The 23,415-nt window shown below is 37.3% G+C and overlaps 1 protein-coding gene across 7 annotated transcripts in view; it reads right to left on the bottom strand.

Moving 5' to 3' along the window:
- Positions 1-23,415, bottom strand: part of TTC7B (tetratricopeptide repeat domain 7B) — a 152,415-nt gene that overhangs the window by 82,764 nt on the left and 46,236 nt on the right. For 6 of the 7 annotated variants that reach the window (XM_054198205.1, XM_054198198.1, XM_054198202.1 and 3 more), the window contains 4 exons: positions 16,302-16,380; positions 13,984-14,156; positions 9,363-9,426; positions 4,252-4,389 (listed from right to left, as the gene is read on the bottom strand). In XM_054198205.1, coding sequence (XP_054054180.1) covers positions 4,252-4,389; positions 9,363-9,426; positions 13,984-14,156; positions 16,302-16,380 — 454 coding nt within the window. Of the gene's footprint in view, positions 1-4,251; positions 4,390-9,362; positions 9,427-13,983; positions 14,157-14,739; positions 14,823-16,301; positions 16,381-23,415 lie in introns of those variants that run through there. The other variant, XM_054198204.1, reaches the window with a different exon arrangement.

The following is a 23,415-nucleotide window of genomic DNA, read 5'->3' as shown; positions in this document are numbered from 1 at the left end:
TTGCTTTCCATCAGTGGAAACAAAAAGATCACAGCAAGAGACAAATAACCAAGTTAATAGTGATGTCTTCTCCTACAGCTTTGGATACTTTGTAGAAGTGCCTAGGCAAGGCACATTCCTCCATCTCCCTCCATGAATTTGGCAGAAAACAAAAGTTGCCAAATCCCTCTTTCCCTCCCCAGCAATCAGTACAGCTGTGGTGCTAACCTGAGTGCCTCGAAATAAAGGAAAATTAATTCAGGCTTATCTTTTCAAATACACTTTCAAATGCAATTCACTCTACCTGTTTTGATACCAGTGTTTTATATATGATTTAAGTAATTCCAGCACTTCGTCCAGAACGCTGAACTACAGCAGCTGTATAATCCCAGAGATTCACACAAACAAGTGGTGCATGGAAACTTTAATACTTGAAGTCAAAATATGTTTATAACTTTTTAGGCTGCCTAATCATACTTCCTTCTCCCATTTTTACATATTCATACATATATGCATTAATTATACAGAGGTACTTGTTCACAACTAGTAAAATAAAAATCTTATCTTCTCGGCCTTGCTTAATTAAAAATTAATTGCCAGTTCTAACTGGCAGAAAATAAAGAAGTTGGAGAAATTGATACTTTCGGTTTTTATAATTTTGTAAGTATAGGGACACAGGATGCAACTGTAGATTATTCTAAAAGGCCTGAGTTTCAACGTACTAATGATCTATTTACTACCATTTCCTTAACTTCTAGTTCTATTTACTTGGCTTCATTCAGCATGAAACGTGACAAGTTGCATGAGGTTTTTTTCTTCATAAGATTACAGAACTGGTGGTTAGCATGTGCAGGCATGAGGGATATACGTGCATATATGCGCCTATGACCTAGGCAACAACATGAACATCTTATAAAGTGGGTTCTTCTGAACCAAGTAACAGGCTGCAGGCTGCAAGAAGAGCAACAGGCTGCATCAAGAAATCAACCAGAAATACATAACAAGCAATAGTACCCTGGAAAACTGCAGGTTAAGACAATGTTCAGGATAATAGCAATTGACTTAACTAATTGCATACACATTCAGGACAATCCCTCTCCTGAAAGGCAGAAATGCAACTGTTGATATTGCCTTGTAAAAAATCACAAATCACTATATGGACTGGTAATGTTGATTCCATTACTGCATTTTGTTGCGTAGCCCTGTGGTCTTCTCCTGAAAAGCATATGCTTGAAGTTAGAGAGTAGAAAGATGAGTATCTAGGAAAATTTCTTGTCTGGAAAACATCTCTCCTAGTAGGACATTGATAAGCTCAGTATGTCATATCCTACAAAGCTTAAAAACCAACTTGATGACAAGCAGAGTACTTTTGTTTAGGAAAGGATTATGACAGTAGAAAGTTCTTTGATCTAGTTGAAGAAGGCGTAAGAAATTGAAAGCCCATTGTATACAAACTCCGTAAAGAAATGAGACCTTTTCAGTTAAGAACATGACTCAGCATGAGAACAGATTAACAAGGATGAGATAGATTTTTTTTATCACTTCATGTTCTTATACCACAACTAACTACTTCTGTAAGCAATAAGCTATAGTAAACCAGAAGTTGATAGCAAGATATCGGAACTGGTGGGTGAATACCATTTCCACAGTTAGAATAATGGTGCTTTCTGACTTAAAGCTACAACAGCTGCACTAGAGCAATCATAATTAGCGCACAGAGAACGAAGCCAGCAAAAAATTATATGCCTATTATATAACTGAATAGAATGTTTTTACATTTCTGAATTTGTGTTTATTGTAGTACTTTAAATTATAAAACTTTCAGACTATGGGTTGCAGGATTTGAGGGCAGATATCCTCTAACCACTTACAAAACTGTAAGAGCTTTCTTGAAGTCTATGTTTCCTGTGGTGCTTTGGATGACAAGAACTGGAACAAGTAAGCTATTCTGACCATTTCCTGATAAGCTCCTGCTGCAGCTGTATATCTAGAGTATCTGTATGCTAAAATAAGTATTGTCTATTATACCAGGTCTTCATAAGATGATTTTTTTCATGTTCAGAATAGATAATTCATGGACATATAATAAATACATTTTAATTAATCTGTATTGAAAATAATTTTTCAAACATATAAGAATTATTTTCTATTTTTCAAAGAGAACATTTCAGAAGAACATACATACAGTTTTGATGGAATAGAACGACAAAGATGCTAGACCCAGATTAAAAAAGAATAAGAAAAGGCCTTAAAACAATTCTTAAGTAGACTTCAGGTGACAAAGCCCAAGGCAGTGGCTAAAATCCCTCAACTAAGAAGCTGGTCAAACATGGAGGCTCTTTAACTTTCTAGATACATGTGGTTCTGCTTTTGTCTGTAACCAACATCACCACCTGCACAAGCAACTTGTAAGAAGCACTGAAATCAAAGATCTAAGCCCAGTTAAAACATCTTCCATTAGTTAGAACGTTCTGCTGTGCTCAAAACACAGAAGGAAAAGGAACAGGTAGTGGTACTCATCTGTCAGCTACAGGGGCTAAACCAGTCACACAAGCAGTGAGGGAAGTAAGCTCTGTGCTCTTTTCCATGGGAAGTGACTACAAGACTTTCCTCCCACCCTTAAGGGTAATGTTCTAGACTTCAAGATACATGGCTAAGAAGAGAGACACCTCTAGCTTTCCTGATGAAACCAAAAAACTTCTGTAGTAAGAAAGGCGAGAAGAACTGCAAACAAGAAGTTGCAAGTATTGTGACAGAAATACTACCCAAAGTGTCCCAAAGAAGACAGTAGAGGAATACCAGGAACTTGTGATATTCCTGTTAATATAATGGTGGTTTAACATTTAAAAAAAGAAAAAAAAAAAAGACAAAAACCCCACAGCAAAAAAAACCAAACAAAACACAACAGACGAAAGAATCAGAATTGGAACCCAGGGCTATACTACTGCCTAGTTGCCAGGCTAGTATATAAAAAGGAAAGGTTGCCAGCTGTTTTAAAGAAAAAAAGAAATCAGAGTTACCTTTTCAAGTTTGTTTTGAGTTTTGTTGGGTTTGTGGGTTGTTTTGGTTTGGTTTTTTACAATACTTATCGATGTCTATCCTTTAAAAAGTTTTAGACTAAAGTATAAACAGAGTCATCTCTTGCAGCTTTGGTGCAACCGTCTAAAACTCCATGAAGGTGATAGTGCCTGTAAGTGGCAAGTACAAGGAAATATTCCTGATTAGATTATGTTGTAGGGTGACAGTCCTATATGAGCGTTCACACGTCTCAGAAGCCTTTCTATTGTACTGATTAAAACTGACTTGTATGCACAACTTGCAGCTATGAAGTACTTTCAAGAAGACAACGACACAAATTCAGAGCTTAACATCACAGGAGATGCAGATTAAAGAGTGACTATCAACATACACCAGAGAAGAACTGGGGCTTCTTGGTTTTTTTTCATTTTTATCTTAATAAAAGTCCTCTATTCTGGTAGACAGAAACCATTTCTCAGCAAATCTATGCCTTCCTACCACACACGCTGAAGTATTCCTTCTGGATACCAACAATTAATCATGGTCAGCAACAGTCTCCTGCTGCTGGGTGAGCGCTGCTTTGAGCAGCAGAGAGATTCGCTCTGCCCAAAGAGCTGTAGTTGTTTCTCAGGTATAAAACTGTTAATGATACCTGAAAAACTCCTGAAGAAGTAAGTTGCCACAATGTAACAAAACACATGCAAGTTGCATAATCAAAGACAAGACATTTAAGATAGAGAACCCACTCTCCTACAGACCTGAAAGAGTAATACATTTCTGTTTCGTTAACTTCAAAGCCATTGTACAAACTCCAGGGACTTTGGAGCACTCCAAATATCATGAGGTGTAAAAGAAAGTTTTCTTTTGAAATAAAACAACAAAAATCCTTTTCCTAGGTATTTATATCTATCATTTATATCCACAACTTTAATCTTTTGCTGTTCCTCCTGCTGTCTCCATTTAATGTGTATCCTTTTAAGCAGATCCATGCCTCCCCACCTAAAACCCACATGATTTTCTGCGCCATTAAACACTTACCACACTTTCACACAATTTCTGTGCTTGACCACCTGAAGTCACTTGTATAAATTTAGACAGTAAACTGTTTGGGGTGTAAGCTGCCTGCTGTATTTATACAGTAGTCAGAATGACAGTGTCCTATATTTGTTTAGCCTTTAAGTACTACCATAATTAATATGATTAACAGAAATATGCAACAAAGACACAGTTGATAATTCACTATTATTGACAAACCTCTGAGAGCATTTCATATTGGCCTCTTCTTCCCAAGGCTATAGTAAGTAAATCGTAGACTACAGATGCGCTTTGCAAACTGATGATACGGTCGTTTTTGTGTTCTGGTATTCTGCTCAGTACAGCATCACGGTTAGCCTGCAACATACCAGGAAAAAAGAAACAGAATCAGTCATTGTAATCCAAACTATATTTTTTCTCAAGTAACTACTGTTCTATTCAGATTGACAGTCAGCAGTTGATATAGGACATACAGAGAGATAGTATTCTGCTACTGATTTACAGACAGCAAAAATCACCAATTTTATACATTAGTGGCAAGATTTATGTTTCTACACGGATCTATTTTTAATTACTTGATTCTTATTACATATATTAGGTAATGTATTTAAAATTACTGAAGAGTTCTCAGAAACCAAATAAGGTTTTGGGTTTTTTTTTCCATATAATGTATATTCATCTTTTAAAAATGAATTTTATTTTTTTGTATGCTAGTGAAACACACTAGAAGCATCTTCAAATCCTCTATTCCAGCTTTTGTAAAATAAGGTAAGCTATTTCTTTTCTCTTCCTAACGTTATGACACTATTCTCTCGCTTGTGAGCTGTCCCCTGCCCAGGACAGCCACACACTCACCGTCAGGAGTTACCAGTGAGAAGGAAAAACTATCCCTAGTTCTGAGCACAGGTTTGGAATCAGGCCATCTTTGCAGTACGGCTTTGTACTTTCAATCCTGTTTTGTGAAAGGCACGTTGCAAACCTAATTCCTTAATTAAACTTTTCCTTTCGAGAAGGAAGCAAGCTGAGCTAGACCTGGGTTGAATGAATTGAGCATGTTCATAGAGAAATCTTGTTAAAGAGCAAAGGATCAAATTCGGATCTCCCAGTAGCTAAGACCATCTATATTGAACTACCCAGTACTTCTCCCACTATACCATCAAGCCTCTGAAAATACCTTAGCTTGATATCTTATCTATTTCTAGATTTCTTGATGTTTAATATTCCCATTGGTACAAGCGCTAGTGTATCTGGTAGTTTGAAGTCAGAAGTTAAAGATCCTTCTCTTTCCTCCTCCCTCCTTTTCTTTTTTTAATTACACAGGGCATGGCCCCCCTAATAAATTTACTTAAATACATTAAATTTTAATGGGTAGCTTATTTCACCCTTTTTCGGAGGCAAGGAATGACACACATTAAAGGGTTATAAATTGTTTCTCTGCTTTAACAGGGTAACATTTTAATCTCTAAACATACTCAATACATCTTTAAAATCAGAATAATTTAATACTGGAAGAAATTTTCAGAGAGATACATGTAACGTAAAATGCACAGATATTTCAGGAATTATCAACTGAATAATCCACTGCTTGGTTTGAAAACACACATCCCTGCACACATACCCCAAAACAGACATTTTGCTTTCTTTTGATCAAGAATTCCTTGGCTTTTCCTTTCTACATTACATAAATATTTAGCCAGCTTCAAGAACTTCTTCCTTTTTAACTCCACATTTAATCACTATTTGACTCAGTTCCTCGCAAGTACAGAACAAGCCATGAACTAGTACTTCTTGGGGGGGGGGGGGGGGGCGGAAAGGCTGACAATGCCAAAGCAGTATTATAGGAGAGGATGCCTTGTAAGTATTAAAAATGTCTTATATATTTGAACAATAATCTTCGGAATAATTATAAAACTGAATGTATGTACAAACTTAAGTGCTCAGTGTTGCAGAACTGCCATGGTCTCAGACACAAGAAAGTAACAATTAGTTAAACTACCATGTGTCAGCTGGCCACACTTACCCTATACACACTTTAAGCCTAAGGCAAATGCGAGCAGTATATGATTTAGTTCACCCGCAGTGGAAGAAAGGATATGCCCAGCCATTCTACCACTGGCTAAGAACAGCACATAAGGCTGACCCCAGGAGGTGGTTATCAGTGAAACAAAGTCTAGTTGGAGGCCAGTAACTAGTGGTGTATCCCAGAGATTGATACTGGGCTTGATCCTGTTCAAAGTCTTTATTAATGATCTGGATGATGGGGCAGAGTGTACCCTCAGCAAGTTTGCTGATGATACAGAACTAGGAGGAGGAACTGATTTGCCAAAGGGCTACGCTGCCACCCAGAGGGACCTCAACAGGATGGAGGAATGAGCTGACAGGAAGGTCATTCAAAGGCTTAAAGAAAGCCTTGGAAATGCAAAGTCCTGCACCTGTGAAGGAACAACCTCAGGCACCAGTAAATGCTGGGGCCACCCAGCTGGAAAGCAGCTTGGCAGGAAAGGAACTGGGGATCTGGTGGACACCAAGTTGAACAGGAGCCAGCAATGTGCCCTTGCTGCAAAGGCGGCTAGTGGTATCCCAAGCTGCATGAGCAGGGGTGTTCCCAGCAGGCTGAGGGATGTGATCCTTCCCCTCTATTCAGCATTAGTGAGGCCACATGTGCTGTACTAGGTCCAGTTCTGAGCTCCCCAGTACAAGAGATATATGAACCTTCTGGAGACAGTCCAACAAATGAACACGATCTCATCTATAAGGAAAGGCTTACCATCAGGAAACACTTTTTTTACTGTAAGGGTGACTAAGCACTGCTACAGGTTACCCAGGGAGGTTGTGGAATTTCCCTCCTTTGAGATATTCAAAAGCCATCTGGACACAGATGCAGCCTGCTCCAGGTGGCCCTGCTTGAGCAGGGGCGTTGGACAAAATGACCTCCAGAAGTTCCTTCCAACCTCAATCATTCTGTGATTCTGTTACCACAGCTCAGCTGACACACAGGAACATGTACACCCACTGTAACGTGAAGATGTCAGTCCTTCAGGTGCCGCCTTTCTATTCATTCCTGTCTAGATAAGGAAAGGCTGGTCTGCACAAGTGTAGCAGCTAGAATACAAGGACATCTTACAGTAAGAGTCATGGCAGAGTTGCAGCTGACTTTCCTCATTAGGCATGACCATACACTGTAGTAGCAGTCATGTGGCTAAAAGAAACATTTTGTACTCTGAAATGTCCCTATAAGAGAATTAGAACACTTGAAAAGCACAGAACTATCTTTCCCAGCGCATTTCTTTCGTAACTACTACAGTTTAAACCTTACTCAAAGCATCCTTTCTGAATCCGGAAATTAAGGGAACTCAAGGTAAGACAAAAGCAGCCTTTGTAATCCACTTGCAAGATTCAATTTTCTGGATATATATCGCAGTAGATCTAATCCAAAGAAGAAGTTAGAATGTTCGAGTGCATCACTTCCCTGAAACTAGCAGTATGACTTAGGGATGGTATATACAGAGTGATTTGATTACTTTTACTTATATAAAATGCTACTTATGTCAGATCCTCATTCTGTTTTTCAACACTTACTTAAGTTCTTGAAGGACAGAAGTCTTGACACCTTATCTGTGTTTTTACTAATTCACAGACAATGCAAGGAAGGGATCATACTATTTTAATAACACAATGCCGTCTCAAAACACCAATGATTACTCAATCTTCTGTAACTGTTCATATTTTTCCCCCAAATACTGGTTTCAAAATCATAAGTCACATACTACTTCATAACTACTACAGCTAGAAAGTTAGCATGTACTGAAGCTGAAGTAACAGCTCTCAACTCTCAGAAAGGTAGGTTTGTAGCGATGAATATTTTTATGCTCGATCTTCCCCTTTCCCTCCTCCAAAACTAATTTGAACAAATGACTTAGCCAAAGTCAATCATGTAAAAGATTTTATACACCCCCAAAACAAACTTTTTTGCCTCAGATAACCTGCAATATTTACTTATAAAGAAAAAAATATTGAAAGCTTGCTAAGGGTATATGCTCTACATTGACAAGCATTTGATACAATTAGGCAGATCTAATTCACAAAGGAAAAGGTGTAAGTAACCTGGAACAAGACTTAACAGGGCAGAACTTTTAATTTGTTTTTTTGGCTTCTTAATGCTGATATGCAAGGAAGCACACATGCAAATACAGTAATCAGTAGTCAGATCCTGGAGAACTGGGACTCCTTCCACTTCACACCATGACCACAGTTCACATCAGAATTCTGTATATCTCCTCATGCACCTTACAGAGGCAGAGGCGGCCCCTTTCAGTCTTAAGTATATACCGCAGCAAAACCAACACGGGATAGAGGGAAATGTTTGCTCAGTTGTTTTCTGGTGACAGATTCTGTCATGAACAAGGCAGTTCACTAGGAACGAGGAAAGTAGTTGGCACTACAATATAAATGTTTGCCACTTTAAAATAGTTCAAATAGGACATTGTTCACTAATATGTTCAGATCCTATTTAACTGTATCAAAACAGAAATTATGCTACAGCATGAAAGCATCTGAACCACCTACAGAACTTAAAAGACTAAGGTCTCATTGATGTGCAGTCAGACAGACTACTATATGATGCCTCAGATTCTAGAGATTCCACGCCTCCAGTTAGAAAAACATCAAAAATTCCAGCTTCAGCTTTTCATTTCTGCCATTTAAGAACATATAACTGACCTGGTATGGGAACGTCAGTACATGGCAGTTGATAAATGACTAGTAAAATCATACTAGAGGAAAACATGAAAGGCTGGTAAAAGGCACAAGCACGCCACTGAAGGCAATCGCCTATCGAGAGAATGAGGACATTAAAAAAAAAATCCAGTAGCAAAGGCTGAGTGACATCTGAGGTTTAATGCATAATCGAACATAGTTTTTGTCTATGTTTATTATGCTCATCTAGTAGTCTTTGATTTGGTTTGTACAACAAAAATAACTTACATTTTGAGTCTGTCTGAGTGGCAACCAGCTGGGGTAACAGTGGTTCATACTGATAAGTGATGCCAAATGAAAGACCTGGCTTTGCGTTCACCTGCCTATGGTTAGGAGGAGGCTGGGCTCAGCCACGCTAAAGGAGAAAAACTCCTATTCATAACACTTGCAGACCTCATCTTGCTGGCTCAGAGGAACAGAAGCTTGAGTTTCAGAAGTAACTGCCTGCTTTCCTAACAGAAAACGAAACACAAGTCAAAGTAAAGACATGACAAAAGAAGTTCTATTTTCATTTAAAAAAAACACAAGGAAAACACACACATACAGAACACGCACATTCGCTCTATTTTACCTACCATAGATTCACTAATAAGCAGCAACAGTAAGGCTTCTTCTGTATTTTCTTGAGGACAAAAGATGCTGTTTAAAACGAGAATTTAATTATTTAAGCAGGACACATTACTTTTAGGAGTAGCTTACACAAATATAGTAAGAGTACTGTAAAAACTGGAAAATTTCCAGAAAAGAGAACAGAGAGTAACTTGCATAGAAATAATGATTGGTTAAAATGCTTTTCTTTGCAATGCTCTAAATTTGCATTTCAGAAAAGTTGTCCAAACACGGTAAGAGAACAATACCACCACAGCTGTCAGAGCTGAATACATTCAAATATCCCAAAACTACACATAATTTGACAACTGTAAAAACTGTATGCATAGTTCAACTAGCCTCTGACACCTAATCTACCTGAGCTGAATCTACATCACCGATTCAAAGGTCAGCAACAAGAAACTCTCTCAGAAGAACAAGATAACTTTTGTATTTTAGGCAACGTGAGGATAAATACTTCAACTCATCTTTCATCAGCTACGCTTGAGAATTGTTTTCCTGATGCATTCAATAGCTGTGAATATTTTTAAATAGAGCCATGGCAATCTCTGCCTGTTTGCCATAACCACTGCTACTTCTAGGCAGTTAAAATATTTGTTTTTAATGAAGTACACTTCCTTATGACTTGATACTGAGGGTTTCCATAGGATTAGTTTGCAAACTTTACTGTTTTCTCTGAACACTGGATGCTTTCTGAATCCATTTCCTCGCTGGTGGACAGACAACAGTAGTCTGCATTGGGTACATGACCGGTAGGAATTCATTCATTCTCTCTCTCTCACGCACACACATGAAAACTCAGCCAGTGACTGTTTTAACTCTTCAGATTTCTTTAAACTGCTTCTGAATTAGCACAAGTAATATTTATTTCCTGTTAATTCAGACCAATAGTTCCACAATTAACTGTTTAAATGTGGAATATAATTTCTTGTTGTTACTAAGCAATTCCTATAGTCCCAAGGGTGCTTAAACTACAACATATTTCAAACAGGAAACAAAACTTGTCTGAGATTCAAACATCTTTTGTGTATTTTTAAATGCACTAGAAATTTAAGCAGTAATTAAATGCCTGAAACAAAATGGAAACTAAACCACACCTGAACTCCAGGGGGTTTGAAACCAACATTGCAAACGTTTTACAGCAGCTAAGACCCCAGGGCAGTTGTTTTGTGGTTGGATTTTTATTTTTTAATCAATGCAAGTTGCTCACCAGATTTTGAAGAATATTCTAAATCTTAGAAGACATTTTTGTTTTTTACATAACCAAGAAATTTCAAAACACAGAACCACCCAGGACAGAGAATGAGTGAAGAGGAAGCATCAGAGCATTCCCCATACACCTATCCAGTCTTCAATGCAGAATTTAGCAACCTGGACGTAGATTTAACCTGACCAACTGGCAGCAGTTCCCAGAAAGCAGAATAATGACTGGAAATAGTTGCTGGAGAAATTACTTTCTCAGGGAAAAAAGGGAAGCTGCCCCAAAGGGAACTACTAAAAAGTCACTTATCAAAACAAAAGCAAATATTATTTTATCCTACAACTTCGAATATACTTTGGTAAATAAGTTGATGTTTGTCTAAAACAGCGAAGATCCTCTTCATGCAGAAATTACTGGGAAATTTTTTTGAGCTGTGTATGCAAAAAGGTCAATTTAGTTGACTGAACTCAGACTTCTTCTGTGTCTCCTGACAGATGCAGGCATAGTTGTAAAGTAATCCCAAGGTAACAGGGCAGAGATCAAAAGAGGCAACTGGAAGCGTGAAACGGCTACCAACCAAAGGCAAACCAAAAAGTTTAACAGATCTTCAACTGAGGATAAAGAAAACTGACAAGGCAGTAACACAGAGATCTACAAAATCATAAATGGTGTCAGCCAAATCACATTCACCATCCCCAAAAGAACACAATGCGGTTACTTAACATATCAGGCAACACATTTAGAAAAAACCAGTACAATTCAGAGTTGTTGGTCAGACGAACACCTAGGAAGAAGTTTCCTAAATGTCTTAGGTACTTACTATCAATAACTGCTGGAGATGAGATACTTGGCTAGACATGTTTTATCTGATCTGGTATTCATCACTCTGATGTGATGAAAGACAAGGCCTTTATTATATGCTCTGTTGCAATTGTGGAACTCCTCGCTTGCATGTCCCAAGAACATGAAAATTACACTGAACAAAGCCCCACTTTTGCCAGGAGGCATGCTTCTACAAAGGATGAATTGAGAATGAAGAACATAAGTCTGAGAGACTGAGCCTGAGAAACCTGCTGTAAGTATTCTGGATCAAGAAAGGAGAACTGCTAGAAATCTTTGAAGATAAAGGCCATTCTACTTGTCAGTAATGATGACACCGTAATTATGTGGGCTTGCTACTGTATAAAGTATTCATTAATGGAATTCTGCAATAAATGCAGATAAACAACTCAAATGCCTGCAGTATGACAGCATTTTATGTCACAATATAAAGATACTGTGAAAAGTAAACCAAAGCATCTCTTCAGAATTTAAGGTAGGACCACTTCTATAAGCAATCTACCATAGAAGCAGACTCTTTTCATATAACAAGGTCACATTATGGAAAAAAGCTTTCATATTAATTAATAAGGCATATATACTAGTAGGAGAGGAACAGCCTGTTCTTTATGATTTGCTGTGTGAAACCAAGCAGTTTGAATGAGAAAATGTGTGACTCTGCATAAAGGAGATTCCCTCATGTCTGGGCAATAAATGAATACTTTGCAAGTCCAGTAATCAAGTGATCCACAGTGATCCCCAAACCAGGTACTTCCTTTTCAGCAAAAAGGTTGCCTGCATGTACAGTTTTAATTATGTACTTACAGAGAAACACAGTAGTTCTTTTGGCAAATTGAATGTTCAACTCTATGCCTGCAACTTTTCCTAAAGCTCAAAAGACTGCTTTTTAATGACTTCACATCCTAGACATAGTCAGACAAGACTGAAATTAAAGAACTCACAACATCTGGGTTTTAATGCAGCTGGACAATAATATTTTAAAAAAGTATAAAACAATTCTTTGAAGAAAAAGGGTCAACAATTTCATATGGAACAGATAACAGGCTCCTCAAAAGAGGTTCCCAGATCACACTGATTTCACAGAATCACAGAACAGCTGAAGTTGGAAGGGGCGTCTGGGGATTGTCTAGTACAGCCCCACCACTCAAAGCAGGGTCAACTGGCAGGTTGCTCAGGACCATATCCAGTTAGATTTTGAATATGTCCAGTAATATTCTCCAGACTCCACAAACTCTTCTGTAATTTGTTTTTCTTAAGTTTAAACCGAATTTCGGTCTTCTCCATCTGCATTACGTAGCACTGTCCTGCTACAACAAATCAGTCTTGGCTAGATCATTATCTCCAGTGCTATGATCTGTTTCTCAGTTCTCTGGCTCACAGTGCTTTCCAGCATGTATCAAAACAAGCAAGCAATAGCTGTTGAATGTATTATGTGTGTGTGTGTATATATATAAAAAAAAAAATACAAGATCCCACAAGGACTTGTGTGTAGAATACAAGTAGAGCAGTGAAAAGGTTGCAGACTATGTAAAACAAGCATGCAATAACAAAGTTTCATCAGATCAAACTTAGTATCAATGACATAAAAAATTAATTTAAAAAGACAATGCCAAATGGTTAACATTTCACCAGTATGCTTTGACACAAGCATGTTACTTTCAGGCAGTAAGCTACACCCAAAATCTGTAATAAAGTGCAAAATTTTGTCAACAGGTATTTTTGGCATTGTCAGAGCATGTCTAAGGAAAACAACTTTACCTTAGAAACCATTTTTCATTTGATCAGATACGAACAAACAACAAGCTATTAACTTCTAAGAAAAAATTCAAATTCAAGGAAATGGCTGTCCACATTATTACTAATACAAATGGTGACAGTTTTGAAAAAAACCCCCACATTTTCAGGAAGGAAGGGATACGCACCAAAGATGCTCTAGAATTAACCATGGGATACACTACACAAACATGACCCACAGCATACCATTTATCTGAATCAGTGAAAGAATAAAACTCAACAAAACAGTGGCATCATAGAGAGAAACTAACATAAGAAGATTAAAAGGTAGCTCCCTTGAGAAATAAACTACCTTTGAAACTGTTAGATGTTTTGGTTTTTTATAGTGTTTCAGGGATGAATTTGAATCTCTGTATTGCTAACTCTCTCCTTTCTATGATAAAGCAGAATAGAGGTCTAGAAAAAGCACACAACTTTTAAAATGTGCAGTCTCAGATTTGCTACACAGTTCATGTTTTCTTTTGTATCCCAGATATAATAAGAGATATTGACTCTACCATATACCCCAAAACAAACAAACAAAAATATTTTGAGAATCAAGAACAAAAGATTTCTTGCATACAGTGCAAACTTCTGCTTGGAAAAGCATGTTACTTCCCTAGTTCTCTTCCGGGAATATACATATATATACACACACAGAGCATGGGAAACATTCACATCACCCGATTCCTTCTACATTTTCAAAAATATAAACTAAATTACCCATAACAACTGCAATTATAGAAACAAGAGAGGTATAAACTGAGTCATACTTTTCTCCAGTGTATACCCGCGGTCTTCTACTGAGCGCGTAATTCTTAATATTTGAACCTTTTCGAAGTGGATCATCTAGGGGTGACTGGTGAGGAGGATCTTCCAGTGGATTCCAGTAACTCTGTTCACACATGCCTCGTAACAAAATTTCCGCCAGTTGTCTTGCTATCGTCTGTAAAAGTGTAAGATAAATGTTTTCCTTAGAAATGCTGAATACAAACTCTTCAAAAATGCTTAGTTTGTTTCTAATGAATACAGTCACACAGAATATATTTTCTGTTATTTTAAAACATCCAAAAAAACAGGCATACCGCTGTTTGAAAGGTACAAGTACCCAGTTCAAGTCTCTAAACACAAAGGAAAAAAAATGGCAATAACAAACAGTTTTTCAATTTTATCAGTTAAATCCAGATACGTCTGAAGTATCAACGACAGCAACTGTTGCACCTAACAGTGGAGCACAGCCAGATATATTTTCAAATACTTTTTGTGCTCAATAACCTCTACTGCCTCTCCATGCCTGGAGCAGATGTTTCCATGGGTGAGACCACAGCGGGGCAGATATTTCCCTGTGGTCCACGGAGAGGACCACAGGGGAGCAGACATCCACACTGCAGCCTGCTGAGAAGACCACAGTGGAGCAGGATGATATTCCACAAAGGACCTGCAGCACATGGGAGGGACCCCACACTGGAGCAGGGGAAAAGCGTGAGGAGTAAGGAGCAGCAGAGAGAGAGGAACTGTTATGGACTCACCACAACCCGCCACCCTCCATGCACCAGTCAGGGAGCGGGGGGGTAGGGAGAGGAGGTAGAAGAGTCAGGAATGAAGGACTGAAGTTGAACCTGGGGAAAGGGGGTGGGGTGTTTTAGTTTTTGTCTTTGTTTATCACCATCCCACTCTCTTTTAATTGACAATAAATTAATTTCCCCCAAGCCAAGTCTGTTTTCCCCATGACGGTAACTTGTAAGCAAACTCCCTGTCTTTACCTTGACCCACAAGCTTTTCTATCCGATTTTTCACCCGTTGTATTAAGGAAAGGGAGTGAGAGTGCAGCTTGGTGGGCAACTGGCAGCCAGTTAAGGTCAATCCACCACAGACACTTATAATCCAAACCCCAATTGACTGGGGCTTCTGACAACTTGCACACAAAGGTGCTGGTGTTTGCTACTGTTGGTAAGGCTCAGCAAGAGTGAAATGAGGTTGTAGATCAGCATGAAAAGGTTTATTTTCACCAACTATTCTTGGCACTGTATATTTAAGTGTAGAAATACTTACATAAATATTATTCAAAGCTCTGAAGTTATCCTATAATCCATAGCTATCAGGTTAATCTCTTCTTTAATGTTTAATACACGTGCATACAAGCTGCACAACTATGCATCATGACAATAAAAACTCAGAAATTAGTACCAGGGCAGTAGAATGAAAGCAAGATCTACATTTGCATCAGAATTGTCAGTATTTCCCAGCAAAGATGCGTAACGTTTAAGCCACGAACAGCACCGTATGGTCTGTATCTTACACCTTCATTCCTATATCATAAGAGGCACTTAATCTTTCATTTGATTAAAGCTTGCAATATTATCCCTCTCCATTGAAAGTCCATCATTTAATAATTTTAATATCCTTACTAGGAACCAGTTATTAGGTGAATTAAGAAACCAATTACCTTCCTTATTACTACTTTGGAAGTTTTAAGGGCCTAGTAATAGGAAACAAATCTAGGACATTTTGAAAATCATGACATTAGAGCAAAAGATATAAGCCTTTTCCTTTTATATAATAAAGATGCAAAAAAAGATACATCACTTTTGGTAAAGGTTTTATGACAATATAAATAAGTCTGCATGATTTTGCTTTTATTGTTTTCCTTTATGAGGCTTTATCACAGAAATAAAGAAATGACAACTTGATAACCTCCAACTTACTAGAACACACAGAAAGACACTGCACTCTGTCCTCACTCCCATTACATTACAAAAACATGAAACAACACCCTGGCGAAACTATGGTAAGTCATAAATAGGGCAATAATGATTAAGGTTGAAAGTATGGTCAGTCAGAGATCAATTAGGTTTTAACCATAACCACAAAAAGGAAAGAGAAATAGGGGAGAGACTGGGTATCAAACATTCCTTTTTATTTTAACCATTCACTTAAGCCAGGAAGTGTAACCTTATAAAGTGGTGGATAACATCCTGATCAATATTCTGTGTATCCGATTATTTGTCTCTAACCCATCCACTATATCTATGCTTTACCTGCCTACTAAAATTCAGATGCTGCAATAGGAATGTGGTTTAATATAACTTACCATTCGCAGATTTTGTGTAGTTCTTGTTTCGACAGCTCTTAGTAACTCTCTAAATCTACCAACTCCTCTCGTCAAGTTCCTGTATATAAACATAGAATTTGACAGTATTCCAACTTGGATGTAGTAACACCTTAATATATTACTCTATGAAGTTGTTAAAATCCATGCTATCATTTTTTCCCCTGCATATCATCATCACCTTTCTGTGAGATAGAGAGAGAGAGATATATATTCATCTAGGAACCCTACCACTGACTACTATAACAACATTCCCTGACAGTTTATTGAAAAAAAGAAAGATTTTCATTATCAGTAGATAGTTCAAGAGAAAGCAAGGAAAAATGTAAGAAGTGGCCACCCCAAGAAGGGGAAAAAATTAAACTGATGTCGGTCTCACTACTATAATGGTTGTAATTTTCAGTTATATTAGGCTTCAAAGTGTAAACTTTGGAAAGAAAAAAAAAACAACACCCAAACATTCCATTTTAGCTGCCTATTGGCACCTTAAAATAGTGAAATTAAAAAAAAAAAAGTAAATCTTGTAATCCTCAATGAAAGTAATGTAAAATTTTAAACTCCTTTTCAGAGAGGAAAGAGCACTAACAGAGCAAAAGGCCCACTGCATGGCCAGAAGAGGACTCAGGGATCAGCGTTCTGGTCTCGACTCCAGCTGGCTTTTGGTGTGGCTTCTGCAACTCAAGTTTCTTCATCCATGCTTATTCCACTTCTGCTGCTTAAACAGCTTTTGCAGAGATTCAGGACCCTCAGAGAGGGGGCATTGCTCACACTAACAATTTTAGCAGATCTGAACTTTCTTCTCAAACAACAGATTATTTTGAATGACCTTATAGCTTTATATTTTTCTCATCACTGTATCAGTTATCTCAGCTATCTGGTTTTTTATTACACTTAAAAGCAGTTGAGGATATTCTATTTTACATTAATGCAGTTTGTCTTTGAACTGGTGAAGGACTGGCTTGCCTTTTGCTGAGCTGAACAACTGAATTCTGCAACCTCAACATATTACACAGGACGGTCATTTCACTCTCTGAAGTTTAGTTGCAAAACAAAACGATTTGATCAAAAGTGCGTTTTGTGTTAAAACATTGCTGTTATGTCATATAGTTGCATTATCTTAAGATGTGATTTTATGCACAAGCTATGTAACATTTACCTATCATGGGCTCAAAAGTGAAAAGAAATATTACATATTGTGTAAGCTTTTCATAAGTAAAGCACTATTGCACTGCACTATAAAGCTGACGTTGAAATTGCCTTCCTTACTCTGATGTCTCTGTTTACATATATATTTAAAATACTGGTCTTCTGAATTGCAACTTTGTAAAAATTCAAAAAATGCCAGCATTTTTTACACACTTCCTTTAAATTTAGTTGCAGAATACCCAAAACTAGAGTGTTTGATGCAAGAACTCTTACCACTTTACCTAGAGACCTACTCATTTATTTTACTCTTCAGATTACATGACAGAAGTAATCTCTGTTCTGTTTTATATAATAAAGGATTATCAGCATATTTCAGAAACTTTAGTCTCCAGCACAGACAGACATCTTGCACTGGCACAAGTTCAACTTCTAAAGCATTTTTATAAAAAAGCTCATTTAAAAAGAACTGGCATTTCCAAATAACAAAAACTGTATGGACAGGTTGAAAGTTATGGCAAAGCCAGCCACCAGTTTGTTAAAAAGAAATAAGCACCAGTCACACAAGAAATAATGATTGCTTATAAAAAGTCCACGTTACAGTACAGCTTGACCATAGAGTGAGCAGTCACTACATTTTAAAGAAAATTAATCTTGTGTATACATCTAACGTGGAAACAACTGCATGAAAGATTATATTTATTTATACATTTCATGCAGGCAGGCCTCTTAATAGCTAATGAATATTACACCCACTTCATATACCAATGAAGTTAAGTACAGAAAGTCAGTAGAGCAAATTTTAAGAAAACCTCTGAACTCAATGGAAGCTCAATACCTTCAGCGCCTTTGAAAAGCCAAGATACATACCATTCTGTAATACCACATGCCAAATATTTTAGAGAGTCAAAACCAGACCACTGGAATCCCAGCTTTAAGTCCTCTGCTCTAAGTGCATATTTCCCATGAACGGAGCTTTCTCTCAAGGACTGTACTGCAAAGTCACAGATGTGTCCTCATAACAAGATTTAAAAACCCAAACAGACAGACTTGCCAAAAAACTGCAAAATTGTCAAAAAAGAGCAAAAACTTGTCAGCTTGAAACACCGATTTCCCAGTACAAGCGAAACATGTACTATGTAGTAGAACTTCAAATCACAGTAATTTAAATCTTTATGAAATTTTAGGAATTAGCATTTTTTTTCCATATGACGTTTATGTCTTTTGATGTGTTACAAGAATAAAAAAATACTTTATGAAAAAGTATGCAACTTTTAAAAGTCCTTAAGAACTTCATGGCAGGTTGTTATTGGTTACCTATTACAGTTTTAATAAGCATCCACGAGGTACTGAAACTTGTGACTGAAGTTCTACTGTATCATGGAAAAAGCAGTAAGACCATACTAGAAAAAAAAACAACTTAAAAATATAGAATTAGTTTTTGCTTCATAAAGCATTTAACATTGATCCACTGCACAAGTGAACACAAACACAATACAGATTCGTCGAGCATCTTCTACATGAAGTGTACTACTAATAAAATACACTTCAAAACTACAATCTAAATCACCCCAAAACTGAGTTAAATGCTTTGAGAGCCAAGTAATGAAGCAAAATATACCATGAAAAATATGGTAGATCGCTGCACTGCTTTTAGCAAAGTACATTTCCTGTATTTGTGAAGAGTTTGTAACGTAGGGGAGAAGAGGGTGGCGGCTATTCTGGCACATACTTTTCCTGCCTAGCCTAGGAAGCACACGACTTTTACCTGCTTTTCACTACGATGTGCCTTCATGTTAGCAGTTCCACCTGTGCTGATCGAATGCCAGAGCAAAAGGGCAGGTTAACTTAGAAAACAACGTCCCACAGTGTCTGTAAACGACTTTGAGATGCCTTCCATTCTCAAGACAAGGAATTTTAAGGTACATTAACATGCACTCAGTGCTGACGCATTTTCAGTAATTTCAGAGGAGACAAAGACAGCCCACAGATAGACACTGCTAGTTACCTGTGTGTGTTTATATGACTACCTTCCATCAGAACATGTTCGAGTCAAGCCCTTTGAACGGCACCTTCCTAGTTTTTAAAGGCTAATTAAAATGTTTGCTGCTTTCGATCTTCAAGAAAAACCCCCGCTACTTTGACTCTTTAAGTCGCACCATACCAGTTAAAGACCGAGAATCAGGATTTAGAGGTACAATCTACTACTTAATAGTCTACACGAATTGATGCCCTTAGGGCTTATTTGCATCCTTTTGTCTATATGTTTACAACCTAAACCCCAAAAATTTATGTTAGAACTTAATTGCTTTTTCTGGTGCAAGATCAACTTTTATGCTCCTCTGAAAACTTCAGGCAGCTTTTCTGTTTAAAATAATGAAAATATTTTAACTGCATCTATGCAAAGGTGCTCACCCCTCAACAGAGAGAGAGAAATCAGTAACTGTAGATACAATAGAAGGAAAGTGCCAGAAGAAAATGAAGCGGCAGTAAGGACAGACTTTCAATGCAGAATCAGAAGACCTGAATACAAGCGTGCAGGCCATCAGAAGCAAATTTTTGGCACAAGCATATTTGTCACCATCACCACCAAGGAGTCTCTTGGTTTTAAAAAGCATTGTTTGGCATCTGACAACACAGTGCTTTGGCATTAGTGCTTCAGATAAATCTCACAACCCAGACAAATACTTATCTTGTTGTTTTTAAACATACACCAGGAAAAAAGTAGAAAAAACGAAATAAACTGCTCAATGAGAAAAAGTCTATATTTGAAAGATGTTAGGATTAAAAAAAAAATATAAGAAAAAATCAAACACTATTCCACATAACAAAGGGAGTAAGATTTAATCACAATATACTCAAAACAGGCTACAAAAGAAATGTTTTAAATTTAACCTCAGAAAGATTGATAAGATTGACTTACTTTATATTTACAGCATATTTTGATAATATCTTCTCCATTAATGTGAGAATGGCTTTGTTCATCAGGCATTTCAATTAACCCCCCAAATATTTAGTCTGTCTTTTATAGATGAAAAATGGAATTAGAGTAATTTTTTGCTTAGTGAGCTTAGAACAAACCTCACTTGCCCTGCAATTTCGTCAGTACTTCTCCTATTTAAGAGAGAAAAATATATCCAGAGCCATTCCAATGAACATGCTAACTTACTTACACCAGCCTATTACCTCATTACTGAGGCTTACTATATCTCACTTAAAAAATATTCATGTTTTAAAAGCAGAAAAACAAAGAACAATGAAATCTAGACTGCTTGATCAAAGTGATGAAACAGAAATTGCTTTTGAAGAGCCCACTTCCCAAATACACATTCTCTTTCCCTTTCTCTCTGTATTTATATTCAGAACAAGAAATGCAACGTTTGTAAACTCAACAGTACATTTTAAGTTTTAAAGTTTGGGGTTTTCTCCCAAGAAGTCAAATAGCAAAGCAAGGAAAGGTATTTGTTCTAAAGGGAAGGAGTAAGGGCAGGCAAAACTCTTGATACACGTGCCAATCAGAACAGTGGCATGTCAGTAATTTCAGTATGACTGACATGTTTACAAACAAAAAAAAAACAATTTAAAGCCATACACTCTAGCTAATAACTTTCAGACAATTAAGAGTAATTTATTTTTTTAATTTAAGAGAAGTTATTTTACATTGAATCAAGTTACTATATGAGCCAAAAAAGCAAGAAATTTGACAAATCAAGGGATTAACTCTTTGGCAGTAACAGAACAACATCCTAGTACTATGGCATGCCATTTGTTATACTGGAGCAATTGTTTTACGCAGCCCTACAAAGATGACATAAAAAAAAAAAGAGAAAAGAAAAAGGACTGAAATTCTATGGCTTTCTGTAATAAATTTATTAAAGGTCTGACAAAATGGACAACGCTAAGTCTTCTGCACAACTGATGATGCATCAGATGGTTGTGACTAATGTCTGTGTCTGTTTTCCCTCAGGTTTAAGGGTGGGTGAGCATAATTTTATCCACAACTGGAAAAATGATGGATCTAATGCAATACAAGACACCTCAAGCAAACATCCTGGTAAAGTTTAGGTATCTATCTCCAAAAGGCAACACAGTTGCAACTTCAGACAGTTCTGGTTTCCCTCTCAGGTTTCCCTCTCTTCCTTTCATATTTATACTCTGAATATTCTCACAGTACTGTATAATTTCCACAAAACATTGATTATTACTGGGTATTACTTTCTGAATTATAGGTAGGAAGTCCTTTATTTCCTGTCAGAACCTAAACTACTCTTTTTTTAAGCACGCTTAATAAAAAGAAAAAAAAAAAAACTGTTATGATGCACTTCTCATTTCACCCATTGTTAACTCATGCAGAAAGAAAAATTCCAGGTATCTCAAATTCATTACAGAAGATCATGCTTGCTTGATGCCTGAAGGTTCTTGATTGATGTCTGGACTTATAAATGAAACATCTTCAGTGTGCCATTACAGCTACACAAGCCCAAGCACTTGAAACAGCCCAATCGAGCAGCAATTCTTGCATTCATGCATTGAAAATGAAAACACTTACTGCCTAGACTGTGGTTCCACTGGTAGCTGAGTCTACCTAATGGTTCACTACCTAAAAAGGAAGGTCTCATTCTCCCCATTCTTTCGGGGTTTGTTCCCTTTTTCCATCATTGTTCCTTCTTCACATCTTCCTATTCTTAGTTCCATGGTCCTGCCTCTTTTCTCACAGGCACACCAGCCATTATCACACCTTCCAATAAATCAATTCACCTCGCTAAAATGACAGAAAGCTGTCATGTCTTTGCTGTTCGTTTTCTGCTGTTTTGGAGAATGACAAGACTCCACAGAAGAGCCAAACAGGTATCTGAACCAGCAAAAAGCAAACAAGAAAAATGCACGCCAGGGGTGTAGGTGTGGGGAAGATGAGAGCAGGTAACACTACAGTGTCAGGACACTACATATTTTGTTTACTGCGTCTTTTGGCACTACCACCTCAGCTCCTCCTCAGAATGTTCTTTTATGTAAGTGTATACATACAACACATCTATGTACATGTGTGTGTATACACTAAGTACCAGATTCAACTATTAAGGGACAAAGACTAAGTTCCCAAAAGGACTTCTCCAGTAACTGGAGACAGAGTGCACTAGAAACCTTGCCCTTTTCCTCCTATTATATTTGCCTTTTAAGCAGAGATCTAGTCAAAGGAAGAAATGGGGGCAGATTAAGAAGGTGACAAAGAAACTGATAAACAAAAAAAGCCCATTCTTGAATTCACAAGAAAAAAAGTGCTAAACATGCCAGAAATTTTAATAGGGAAAGAACTTAACAGAGGGAATAAAGTAAATAGAATTTACTCTGGTAAGTATGTAATATTATATTACATATTAGTCAATTTGTATGGTCAAAAATTTAAAGAGTTATTTTATCTATATTAAAAAGAAAATATAAAAACTCCTACAGAACTAGAAGAAAGAATGTGCAGCACCAACAGTGATTTTGTTTAGAACACCAAACTGAAGACCTAGGAGGCCACTCAGTTTAATAAACATGGAGAACTTCAGCAGAGTGACCAACATGGGAATGGTTTTACAACCTGTCTTAAAAATTCAAAGGTCAGAAATCAGCAGCAGAAACCACAAAGGAAGTATACTCTGATAAGATGCAATATTTTAAGCAGCAACAAAACAGCTGGGATGAATCAATGGAAGTGTAACATTTGGTAGAACCCAAAGAGCTAATCTGAAGGGACAGATCAAATATTTGATGAGACAGAGCTGAGCAACAACAAACAAGAGCCAAACCCTGAGCACTGCGTGTGGTTCAGCCCTCCCACTGGTGACAGCCAAGAAGAGAAAGGGTGTGAGGAGCAAGAGAGCCACCTTTGCAACGAAAGCAAACTAGGGGCAACACCTATAAAGTGGGAAGGGGGGACTCACAGACACTGTATGCTTGTCCAACACAA

This window comes from Rissa tridactyla, chromosome 4 (genome assembly GCF_028500815.1).
Source record: "Rissa tridactyla isolate bRisTri1 chromosome 4, bRisTri1.patW.cur.20221130, whole genome shotgun sequence".
Taxonomy (NCBI): domain Eukaryota; kingdom Metazoa; phylum Chordata; class Aves; order Charadriiformes; family Laridae; genus Rissa; species Rissa tridactyla.
This window is presented reverse-complemented; position numbering and strand designations above follow the sequence as displayed.